The sequence below is a fragment of the Mustelus asterias genome, chromosome 1 (assembly GCF_964213995.1).
Source record: "Mustelus asterias chromosome 1, sMusAst1.hap1.1, whole genome shotgun sequence".
NCBI lineage: Eukaryota > Metazoa > Chordata > Chondrichthyes > Carcharhiniformes > Triakidae > Mustelus > Mustelus asterias.
The window spans coordinates 179621057-179633437 of NC_135801.1; the positions used below are offsets into that span (position 1 = coordinate 179621057).

The window sequence follows — 12381 nt, forward strand, 5'->3', positions numbered from 1 at the left end:
AAAGGTACAGATAATGTGGTTGGAGGGAACATTAAACACAGGTTAAAGAGATGTGTATTGTCTCCAGACAGAACAGCTGGTGAGATTATGCAAGACCAGGGGCGAGCTGTGGGGGTTACTGATAATGTGACATAAATCCAACATCCCGGTTTAGGCCGTCCTCATGTGTGCGGAACTTGGCTATCAGTTTCTGCTCAGCGACTGCGCTGTCGTGTGTCGTGAAGGCCGCCTTGGAGAGGCGGCAACCAACCAGCAGCAACCAAGCCTCCCCCGGTACCACAGTAGAAAACAGTACCACTGCAGGAAAGTCCATTGTCAACTTATCGGACTACACACTTCAGCCAGATGAAATCGAAGTTCTCAGCCGAGGGCTCAACTTTTGCCCCACTACCAAAATAGACCCCATCAGTCTCGCAGCGGACACAGAGGAATTCATCAGGCGAATGAGGCTGCGGGAGTTCTTCCACAAACCCCAAGAGGCCAACAGCGAACACAATGAGACAGCTAATGAACCGGAACAGCAGACAGAGAGATCCGCAGTGCAACCGAAGAGGAAAGAGTCGAATTGGACTCCTCCGGAAGGCCGCTGCCCTCGACTTGACATGTATGCCCAAGCCATCAGGAGGTGCGTCAACACCAAATTCATCAGCCGCACTCACAAGACAGCACCGAACATCACCCAAGCACAACGCAACGCCATCCACGCTCTCAAGACCAACCGCAACATTGTCATCAAACCAGCAGACAAAGGAGGGGCCATCGTCATACTGAACAGAACGGATTACTGCAAAGAAGTGTACCGACAACTGAACAATGAGGAACACTACAGACAGTTACCCACAGATCCAACCAAAGAACACACCCATCAACTCAACACTCTGATCAAAACCTTTGATCCGGATCTTCAGAGCACCTTCCGTGCTCTCATCCCACGTACTCCACGCGTTGGAGATCTCTACTGCCTCCCAAAAATACACAAGGCGAACACACCCGGCTGTCCCATCGTTTCAGGAAATGGAACCCTGTGCGAGAACTTCTCCGGCTATGTCGTGGGCATCTTGAAACCCATTGTACAAAGAACCCCCAGCTTTTGTCGCAATACTACAGACTTGCTACAGAAACTCAGCACACATGGAGCAGTTGAACCAGGAGCACTCCTCGTCACAATGGATGTCTCGGCACTCTACGACATCCCCCACGATGATGGCATTGCTGCAACGGCCTCAGTACTCAATGCCGTCAACTGCCAGTTTCCAGATGCCATTGTACAACTCATCCGCTTCATCCTGGACCACAATATCTTCACCTTCAACAACCAGTTCTTCATCCAGACACACGGAACAGCCATGGGGACAAAATTCGCACCTCAATATGCCAACATCTTCATGCACAGGTTCGAACAAGACTTCTTCACCGCACAGGACCTTCAACCGATGCTATACACTCGATACATCGATGACATTTTTTTCCTTTGGAGTCATGGTGAGCAATCACTGAAACAACTATATGATGACATCAACAAGTTCCATCCCACCATCAGACTCACCATGGACTACTCTCCGGAATCGGGTGCATTCTTGGACACACGCATCTCCATTAAGGACGGTCGCCTCAGCCCCTCACTATACCGCAAGCCCATGGATAACCTCATGATGCTCCACTTCTCCAGCTTCCATCCTAAACACGTAAAAGAAGCCATCCCCTACGGACAAGCCCTCCGAATACACAGGATCTGCTCGGATGAGGAGGATCGCAACAGACACCTCCAGACGCTGAAAGATGCCCTCATAAGAACAGGATATGGCGCTCGACTCATCGATCAACAGTTCCGACGCGCCACAGCGAAAAACCGCACCGACCTCCTCAGAAGACAAACACGGGACACGGTGGACAGAGTACCCTTCGTCGTCCAGTACTTCCCCGGAGCGGAGAAGCTACGGCATCTCCTCTGGAGCCTTCAACATGTCATTGATGAAGACGAACATCTCGCCAAGGCCATCCCCAACCCCCACTTCTTGCCTTCAAACAACCACGCAACCTCAAACAGACCATTGTCCGCAGCAAACTACCCAGCCTTCAGGAGAACAGTGACCATGACACCACACAACCCTGCCACAGCAACCTCTGCAAGACGTGCCGGATCATCGACACGGATGCCATAATCTCACGTGAGAACACCATCTACCAGGTACACGGTACATACTCTTGCAACTCGGCCAACGTTGTCTACCTGATACGCTGCAGGAAAGGATGTCCCGAGGCATGGTACATTGGGGAAACCATGCAGACGCTACGACAACGGATGAATGAACACCGCTCGACAATCACCAGGCAAGACTGTTCTCTTCCTGTGGGGGAGCACTTCAGCAGTCACGGGCATTCAGCCTTGGATCTTCAGGTAAGCGTTCTCCAAGGCGGCCTTCACGACACACGACAGCGCAGAGTGGCTGAGCAGAAACTGATAGCCAAGTTCCGCACACATGAGGACAGCCTAAACCGGGATGTTGGATTTATGTCACATTATCAGTAACCCCCACAGCTTGCCCCTGGTCTTGCATAATCTCACCAGCTGTTCTGTCTGGAGACAATACACATCTCTTTAACCTGTGTTTAATGTTCCCTCCAACCACATTATCTGTACCTTTTAAGACCTGGCTGGCTGTAGAGATTTGCATTCTAATTAGTATTCTGTAACTTGATTTTTGTGTCTGTGCACTGTTGGAGAACAGAGACCACTCCATCTGACGAAGGAGCAGCAAGCTCCGAAAGCTTATGGTATTTGCTACCAAATAAACCTGTTGGACTTTAACCTGGTGTTGTGAGACTTCTTACTGTGCTTACCCCAGTCCAACGCCGGCATCTCCACATCATATCTGATCGAAGACAGAAGGTGGTGGTGGATGGAAAATTTTCAGACTGGAGGCAGGTTGCTAGTGGAATGCCACAGGGATCAGTGCTTGGTCCTCTGCTCTTTGTGATTTTTATTAATGACTTAGAGGAGGGGGCTGAAGGGTGGATCAGTCAATTTGCTGATGTCACCAAGATTGGTGGAGTAGTGGATGAGGTGGAGGGCTGTTGTAGGCTGCAAAGAGACATAGATAGGATGCAAAGCTGGGCTGAAAAATGGCAAATGGAGTTTAACCCTGATAAATGTGAGGTGATTCATTTTGGTAGGACAAATTTAAATGTGGATTACAGGGTCAAAGGTAGGGTTCTGAAGACTGTGGAGTAACAGCGAGATCTTGGGGTCCATATCCACAGATCTCTAAAGGTTGCCACTCAAGTGGATAGAGCTGTGAAGAAGGCCTATAGTATGTTAGCTTTTATTAACCGGAGGTTGGAGTTTAAGAGCCGTGGGGTTATGCTGCAACTGTACAGGACCTTGGTGAGACCACATTTGGAATATTGTGTGCAGTTCTGGTCACCTCACTATAAGAAGAATGTGGAAGCGCTGGAAAGAGTGCAGAGGAGATTTACCAGGATGCTGCCTGGTTTGGAGGGTAGGTCTTATGAGGAAAGGTTGAGTGAGCTAGGGCTGTTCTCTCTGGAGCGGAGGAGGCTGAGGGGAGACTTAATAGAGGTTTATAAAATGATGAAGGGGATAGATAGAGTGAACGTTCAAAGACTATTTCCTCGGGTGGATGGAGCTATTACAAGGGGGCATAACTATAGGGTTCGTGGTGGGAGATATAGGAAGGATATCAGAGGTAGGTTCTTTACGCAGAGAGTGGTTGGGGTGTGGAATGGACTGCCTGCAGTGATAGTAGAGTCAGACACTTTAGGAACATTTAAGCGGTTATTGGATAGGCACATGGAGCACACCAGGATGATAGGGAGTGGGATAGCTTGATCTTGGTTTCAGATAAAGCTCGGCACAACATCGTGGGCCGAAGGGCCTGTTCTGTGCTGTACTGTTCTGTGTTCTATGTAATTAAAGGCAGAAAACAAATGCGAGCCTTGCTGGCTAAGCTCACGTCTCAAAATGAAATTTAAAATGTGAGATACGCACCACAGAATTCCTAACCTCTAACCTGCCCTTACAACCACAGTATTTATCTGACTGATCAGTTTGATGTCAATAGTAGCCCCCCAGGATATCGAAGGTGGCAGATTCAGTGATGGTAATGCTTTAATGCCAAGGAGAGTTGGTTAAATTCTTTGTTGGAAGTGGTTGTTGCCTGGAACTTGCGAATGTTGCTTTGTCATTTATCAGCCTGAGCCTGAATGTTGTCCTGGTCTTAAAGACTGGTTCAGTATAAGAAGTGTCGTGAATAGTGCTGAACATTGTTCAATCATCAGTGTTTATATCCATTTCTGACCTTATGTTTGAGGAAAGGTCATTGATGAAGCTGAAAATAGTTGGGCTAGGGATGCAGTGAACTCGATGTCAAATTGAGTAAACAAAAATGAAGTGACAAAGGAAGGAAAAGAACAGATTGATTAAGTGAAAGAAAGAAGAGAAAAAGAAAGCAAACATTGCATTTTATCAAAATCTCTAACAGTCAGAAGCTGAAGGAATGAGAGTCTACAGTTGATTTTTCAATGCAGTATTAAGTCTGATATCATAATTAAAAAGGAAACCTGTCTTGAAATGGAAAGCTCTAACATTCCGTAACAAGTTTAGTTTTTATCTATTGTAAGTTCAGCAACTTTATGCAGTTTAATCTATTGCAAGTTCAGCAACTTTATGCAGTTTAATGCATATGGTGAGCTAAAGCGAGATGTTTTGTCGTGAAGCTGATGATTAATATCCCCTTCAATTTTTGGTTTGTTATTTGTGATTCATTTAAATGCATGTTACCTTTAATTTTTTTATGCAGTTGCGCATGTGTTCTGTCTTAAAGGGGATGACTTGAACATTGGAACAGAGTAAAATTTCAAGTCCTTTACAACTTATCAAAAATCAGTGGTATCAGCATTTACTTTTGGGGAACACCACTGCCTGTCTAAAAGTTCTCCAGTCTAAATCCAACTATTTATTCATGAGCTATAATTTTGTTAACTAGCTTTTTATCTATACTTTGCCAAGTGCTTTCTTAAAATGTATATGGATAAACACCAAGGGAAGATTGGGAAGATTGGCAAGTCCTTTTGCTATCTCCACCCCTGCATCCCTTAGCAACCTGGGATGCGGGACATCTGGATCAGGCAATGTATTTATTCCTGAGCATAGCCAACTCTTCCTGGACCAGCTGCTTATCAATTTTTAATTCATTCCCATATTTGCTTCTGCCAATATTTTTGCAGTGTCCTCTTCCTTAGCAAGTACTAATACAAAGCATCTTAGCATTTATTGTCATATTGGTCCCTGATGGTCCCCGTTTTTGAGTGTGCAGGGACAGAGGGATATGGAAATTCATGTGCACATGTCAATGAAGATGGAAGAACATATTGACAATAGTTAGCACAGCATTTTGGGCTTCATAAATAAAGGTGCTGAGTACAATGTCAAAAAAATGATGCCGAACCTTTGTAAAGCTGCAACATGAGTGCTGATCACTACACCCTTGAATGTGAAGCCCTTGAGAAGGTGCAGAGGAGATTTACCAGACTGGTTCTGAGGATGAGGGAATTTAAACTACAAGATTAGGATAGAGAAGTTGGGGTTTTCCATGAAGTGTTGGAGATTGATGGGACATCTGATATAGATGTACAACATTATGATATCTTTAAATAAGGTAGACCCAAAAAAAAAACTTTTCTCATCAGCTGATGGTATAAGGACTTGGGGGCACAGATATTTGATTTTGGGCTGGAGCCCTCGGGGTTGCAAGGAAAAATCCTCTTGCACAGTGAGTGGTAATGACCAGGAACAGATTGCCCACTGGGTGGTGGAAGCAGAGACGCTCAGTGATTTGGAAAGAAAATTGGGTGGGAAATAAACTTGCACGGCTACAGGCATAGGGAAAAGACTGGGGGAATGGGACTGACTAGATTGCCCCATTGAGACCAACATAGACATGATAGGCCAAGTGGCCTCCTCCTGTTCATGGTTTGAACATTACTTCCGTAGAGCTTAAAGTTTCTAATAGCAGAGCAGCACAGCTCAGGCAGCAATTTACAATTCCCATGTTTAATTTTGCACCTGCCCTTGCCTGAAGCTCCTTGATGATTTAATAATGATGAATGCTGTTCGCCTCTGCTATTTTGACAATTTCTGCCCCAATAATTAAATTTATATATTTGAAGATTGTTCTTAACCAAGCACACCCAATGTGTTGTGCTTTTAAAGTTTGGTATTTGTAGCGTGTTGGTGAGGTGTGCAGAATACAAATAAATCCTTTAAATTTTTGAACCATGATTTGTGAGCAATTATGAAATCAATTTATTTTTAATTATTTCTATATTTTCTTTGTAGGAGAATCTATGAGAATTGCATCTGCGGAGTTTGCAGAAGACCCCTGTTCTTCTGTAAAGCGCGGGACTATGGTTCGGGCAGCCCGTGCTCTGCTTTCTGGAGTAACCCGCCTGTTGATCTTGGCTGATATGGCAGATGTCATGAGGCTTTTAACTCATTTAAAAATTGTAAGATTTTATGAATGATTTAGAAAATAGTTAATCAAATTTAATATAATTTTAAATGTGCTATGAAAACTTTAACAGTTTAAAACCTGATGTTGCCTGTATCGTTGGGTTAAATAACCAGAAAAGAAAGAAAAAAATAGTTTTTATAGTGAGACTTATATGATGTACGTTTCAACATTTATTTATAAAATACTGAATCTTGGACTTGATCCTTCACCCAGATTTTGCATTGAAAAATAAGATAATGTCTTGAGATGAAATGCACTACATACCTACTAAATTTACAGGTCGAGGAATCTCTGGATGCTGTGAAGAATGCGACCAATGAGCAGGATCTGGCCAGTCGCTTCAAGGAGTTTGGGAAGGAGATGGTAAAGCTCAATTATGTGGCTGCTAGAAGACAGCAGGTATGATAAAAAGCTTTGTGTTCATCTTGCAAGGTATACAATTTAGCTGAGAAGAAAGAATCAAATCAAAGTAGTTGCCTTAAGCTTCAAGCAGTCATAATGAAAAATACAAAGGTTTCCTAACCGGTTGAAGTCAGCTGGTTTTTAAAAAATTGCTAAATTCAGTGTTGTTTAAGATCGTATGAAGAATAAACATAGCAAATTCAAATTAGTTACTGGCATGAATCAGTTTTTCTCCCCACTTCCTTTCACTTAATTATGAAGTTAGCAAGTATTTCGTCAAATGTGTCCATGTTTTTGATTATATTGCACACGTCTCCTTCCACCATTCTTCATCTGACCATAAGATGGAGGAGCAGAAGTAGGCCATTCGCCCATCGAGTCTGCTCCACCATTCGATGAAATCATGACAAATCTGATATAATCCTCAACTTCACTTTCCTGCCTTACCTCCATAACCCTTGATTTCCTTATTGATTAAAAAATCTGTTTGTCTCAGCCTTGAACATAATTAACAGCCCAGCCTCTATATTCCTTTGCGGTAAAGAGTTCCACAGATTCACTACTCATTGAGAGAAGAAATTCTTCCTCACCTCTTTCTTAAATGGGTGATTCCTTACTCTGAGATATGCCCTCTGATACTGGACTCTCCCACATGGGGAAACAACCTCTCATCACCCACCTTGTCAATCCTATACGTCTCAAAAAGGTCACCTCTCATTATTCTAAACTCCAATAACTACAGGCCCAACCAACTCCAAACTGTCCTCATAAGAAAATCCCTCCTGGGATCAACCGAATGAACTTTCCATGGGCTGCGTCCAATACCAGTATATCTTTCCTTAGGTAAGGAGACCAAAACTGTTCACAGTATTCTAGATGTGGTCTAACTAGTGCCTTGCATAGTTTTAGCAAGACTTACCCATTTTTATACTCCATTCCTTTTGAAATAAAGACCAGCATCCCTCCCCCCCGCCCCCCAGGTACCTGTTGAACTTGTATGCTAGCATTTTGTGATTTATGCAAAAGATCCCCAAATCCCTTTGTTCTGTAGCTTTCTGCAATCTTTCACCATTTAAATAATATTCAGCTCCTTTATTTTTCCAAAGTGCGTAACTTCACATCTTCCTACATTATATTCCATCTGCCAAGCTTTTGCCCACCAACATATACTTCTATTCTTTTCTCCCAAACTAGAAGTTGAAACTATGGGCCCGATTTTACCAAAATTTTGCGCCTGTTTTCGACCGCGAAATCGTGGTAAAATTGGGCGTCGGGCCTAAAACGCGGTCCAGACCCGACCCAAGGCCAATCGCGCCTTTACCAACGGCCAATCCAGGCATCGATCCGGCGCGTGCTGGCCGATTTAAATGCATTTACATGCATTTAAATCGGCCAAATGAAGCCCGCGCCCAACTTTACCGAAGTTTCCCACTTTACAAGGCTCCGATCCGATCGGCGCCCGCGCATTTACCGTGTTGCTGAATTCAAGTCCGATAGGGCTTCAACTCAGCAACTGAACCGCCAAATCGCCCCCGACCACCCTTCGTGGACCACCCCCGTGAACAACCCCGGCAGCCCCCCCCCCCCGATCAGCCCCCCTCCCGGGATCGGACCCCGTGGGCCCCTGACCTACCTTGATCGCTGGTGTCCGTCGAAAGCATCTTGCATTCCTGGATCCTGGCCTTGCTCCGGGGGTCCTGATGTAGGATGACATCTCTTCACTGGGCGGGGGGGTTAGGGGGGGATGTGACATCTCTTCCCTGAAGGAGGGGGGGTTAGGGGGGGATAAGAACATAAGAACATAAGAAATAGGAGCAGGAGTAGGCCATCTGGCCCTTTGAGCCTGCCCCGCCATTCAACAAGATCATGGCTGATCTGAAGCGAATCAGTTCCACTTACCCGCCTGCTCCCCATAACCCCTAATTCCCTTATCGATCAGAAAACTATCTACCCGTGATTTAAACATATTCAATGAGGAAGCCTCCACCACTTCAATGGGCAGAGAATTCCAGAGATTCACTACCCTCTGAGAGAAGAAGTTCCCCCTCAACTCTGTTCTGAACCGGCCCCCCCTTATTTTGAGGCTGTGCCCTCTAGTTCTGGTTTCCCTTCTAAGTGGAAAGAATCTCTCCACCTCTACCCTATCCAGCCCCTTCATTATCTTATATGTCTCTATAAGATCACCCCTCATCCTTCTAAACTCCAACGAGTACAGACCCAATCTGTTTAATCTCTCCTCATAAGCCACCCCCCTCATCTCCGGTATCAACCTGGTGAACCTTCTCTGCACTCCCTCCAAGGCCAATATATCCTTTCGCAAATAAGGGGACCAAAACTGCACACAGTACTCCAGTTGCGGCCTCACCAGTGCCTTGTACAGTTGCAGCAAGACCTCCCTGCTTTTATATTCTATCCCCCTCGCGATAAAGGCCAACATTCCATTCGCCTTCTTGATCACCTGCTGCACCTGCAGACTGAGTTTTTGCGATTTGTGCACAAGGACCCCAGATCCCTCTGCACAGTCGCACAATGTAATTTTTCTCCATTTAAATAATATTCCAATTTACTATTATTTCTTCCAAAGTGGATTACCTCACATTTGCTAACGTTATATTCCATCTGCCAGATCCTCGCCCACTCGCTCAGCCTATCCAAATCTCTCTGCAGACTTTCCGCGTCCTCCACGCAATTCACTTTCCCACTCACCTTCGTGTCATCAGCAAACTTGAATACCCTACATTCAGTCCCCTCCTCCAGATCATCTATGTAAATGGTAAACAATTGAGGCCCCAGCACCGATCCCTGCGGCACGCCGCTGGTCACCAACTGCCAACCAGAAAAGCACCCATTTATCCCAACTCTCTGCTTCCTGTTAGATAGCCAATCCCCAATCCACGCCAACACCTTACCCCTAACTCCGTGTACCCCAATCTTCTGCAGCAACCTTTTGTGGGGCACCTTATCGAACGCCTTCTGGAAATCTAAAAACACCACATCCATCGGTTCCCCTCTGTCAACCGCACTAGTGACATCTTCATAAAAGTCCAGTAGATTCGTCAAACACAACTTTCCCTTCATGAATCCATGCTGCGTCTGCTTGATCGAACCATTCTTATTCAGGTGCTCTGTTATTTCCTCTTTAATAATGGACTCTAGCATCTTCCCAACTACGGACGTTAAGCTAACCGGCCTGTAGTTACCCGCCTTTTGTCTACTTCCTTTTTTAAACAGCGGCGTAACAGTAGCTGTTTTCCAGTCAGCCGGCACTACCCCAGAGTCCAGCGAATTTTGATAAATTACTACTAACGCATCTGCTATTACCTCAGCCATTTCTTTCAGTACCCTGGGATGCATTCCATCCGGGCCCGGGGACTTGTCTACCTTCAGTCCTATTAGTCTCCCAAGCACCACCTCCTTAGTAACAGTAATTGTATTAAGGACCTCCCCTCCCACCAACTCTCGATCTCTAATATTCGGGGGGGCGGGGGGGGCAGGGGGACGTGACATCTCTTCCCTGAGGGGGGGGGCAGTGGGGGGGACGGGGGACGTGACATCTCTTCCCTGGGGGGGGGGGGGGGGGGGGCGGGGCGGTGGGCCGGATGTGACATCTCTTCCCTGGGGGGGGGTTAGGGGGGGAGACGGTGACGTCTCTTCCCTGAGGGGGGGAGGTAGGGGGGGATGTGACGTCTCTGCCCCTGGGGGGGGGGGGGGTGGAGACGTCAGGTCCCCCCCCCCCCGGGCCAGGGAAGAGATGTCACATACCCCCCCCCCCCCCACCTCAGGGAAGAGATGTCACATCCCCCCCCTTCAGGGAAGAGATGTCACATTCCCCCCCCCCCCCCTCCTATCCCCCCCCCCCCCCCCCCCCCAGGGAAGAGACATCATATCCCACCATCCTATCTCCCCCCCCCCAGGGAAGAGAAGTCACATCCCACCCTCCTATCCCCCTCCCCTCATGGAAGAGACGTCACATCTGCCCCTCCCCCCCCCCCCCCCCCCCGCCCCCCCTCCCTTAGGGAAGAGATGTCACGGTGCTCCGACAGATGCAAATGTGCTGGGCCCCGCCCACTGGACCCGCACCCAAAAAAGGCTTATGGGGCGCTGGAGTGCGGCTGCCGGGCGCGGGTCTGATTTATGACCGCGTCCGGCACTTAGAGCCGATTTGGTAAAACCGGCCCCTATATGCCTGAATTTTCGCTTCTGGCCCATTTCCCCATTAACTTTCATGTAAACCTCTTCTCCACCGCAGCTCTCCATAGCCCATGTGACAACATCCCATGTCCACCATCCTTTGCTAAGTCACCAAATATCCACAATGGTCAGAGCTCAGGACATATGCTGAGATTAAATGAAGTTAAGTAGCTATTGATGAATTCACTACTGCAATAAAAATACTAATTGACCAAAAACCAACTCACTACATTGAACTTCTTTTCATCCCTTATGAAAACAAGTATTTGTATTCATAGTCCCACTTGAAATAATTTGTAACCACTTGTAGCTGACAAATTGTGAACTGACAGACACCCCATTGTGAAAATTATGGATTATGAATTCAGTCATGCAACACTAATCCTATATTGGTAACCTTTAGAATTAGGTCAACAGAGGGAAATAACAAGCATTGATTTTATTTTAACACTGCAGGCATTTCTTTATAATTTGTAAAGGACAGGAAATTTAAAGGCCTTGACAGTTCTCTTGACAGTTCCAATGAGTTTAGGCACTTTTTGTACACAATCTCAGGCACAACCTCAAGCTAAAGGGGTCCTTTAAAACAGAGATGAGGAGGAATTTGTTCAGCCAGAGAGTGGTGAATCCGTGGAACTCTTTGCCACTGAAGGCTGTAGAGGCCAGGTCTTTGAATGTCTTTGAGACAGAGATAGATAGGTTCTTGATTAATATGGGGAAAAGGCAGGAGAATGGGGATGAGAAAAATATCAGCCATGATTAAATGGCGGAGCAGACTCAATGGGTCGAGTGGCCTAATTCTGCTCCTATGTCTTATGGTCTTATTCATATCTACTTTTAAGAATCGCAAAGGGCTCCTGGCCTCGATCAAAAGATGTCCTTGGACCACAGGAAATGGGTATCTAACCTGTCCAAAAGGGTATCCTATCTTTTCAAAGAACCTTGGCAGCTTTCAACCTCCTCCTAACAATAGGTCTAAAATGCACAAATAATGTTTTGAACATCCCACTAATCAAAATCAGATCTCACTGAGACAGCTACACTTTTACATGTACAGTTGCCTCTGTGAACCACAAATGTGCACATTAGAACCTGCCCTCAACCCCACCTCTGAAAAAATGGCAGAGGTTGTGTTTGCGGGTGGGCCATCTGGATCCAGGTCTCTGCAGCCATTTTCACAAAGACCGAGAAACTCTCCATCCATACAAAAATCCTAGCCATGGTTTCTAATTCTTCTGTCCCTTATAAAAATAAC

General features: G+C 46.1%; 1 protein-coding gene across 7 annotated transcripts in view; it reads left to right on the forward strand.

The window, feature by feature from the left end:
• Positions 1–12381, forward strand: part of LOC144504323 (catenin alpha-2) — a 1369240-nt gene that overhangs the window by 65563 nt on the left and 1291296 nt on the right. For 6 of the 7 annotated variants that reach the window (XM_078229613.1, XM_078229524.1, XM_078229870.1 and 3 more), the window contains exons 3-4: positions 6359–6525; positions 6813–6932. In XM_078229613.1, coding sequence (XP_078085739.1) covers positions 6359–6525; positions 6813–6932 — 287 coding nt within the window. The remainder of the gene's footprint in view (positions 1–6358; positions 6526–6812; positions 6933–12381) is intronic. The other variant, XM_078229964.1, reaches the window with a different exon arrangement.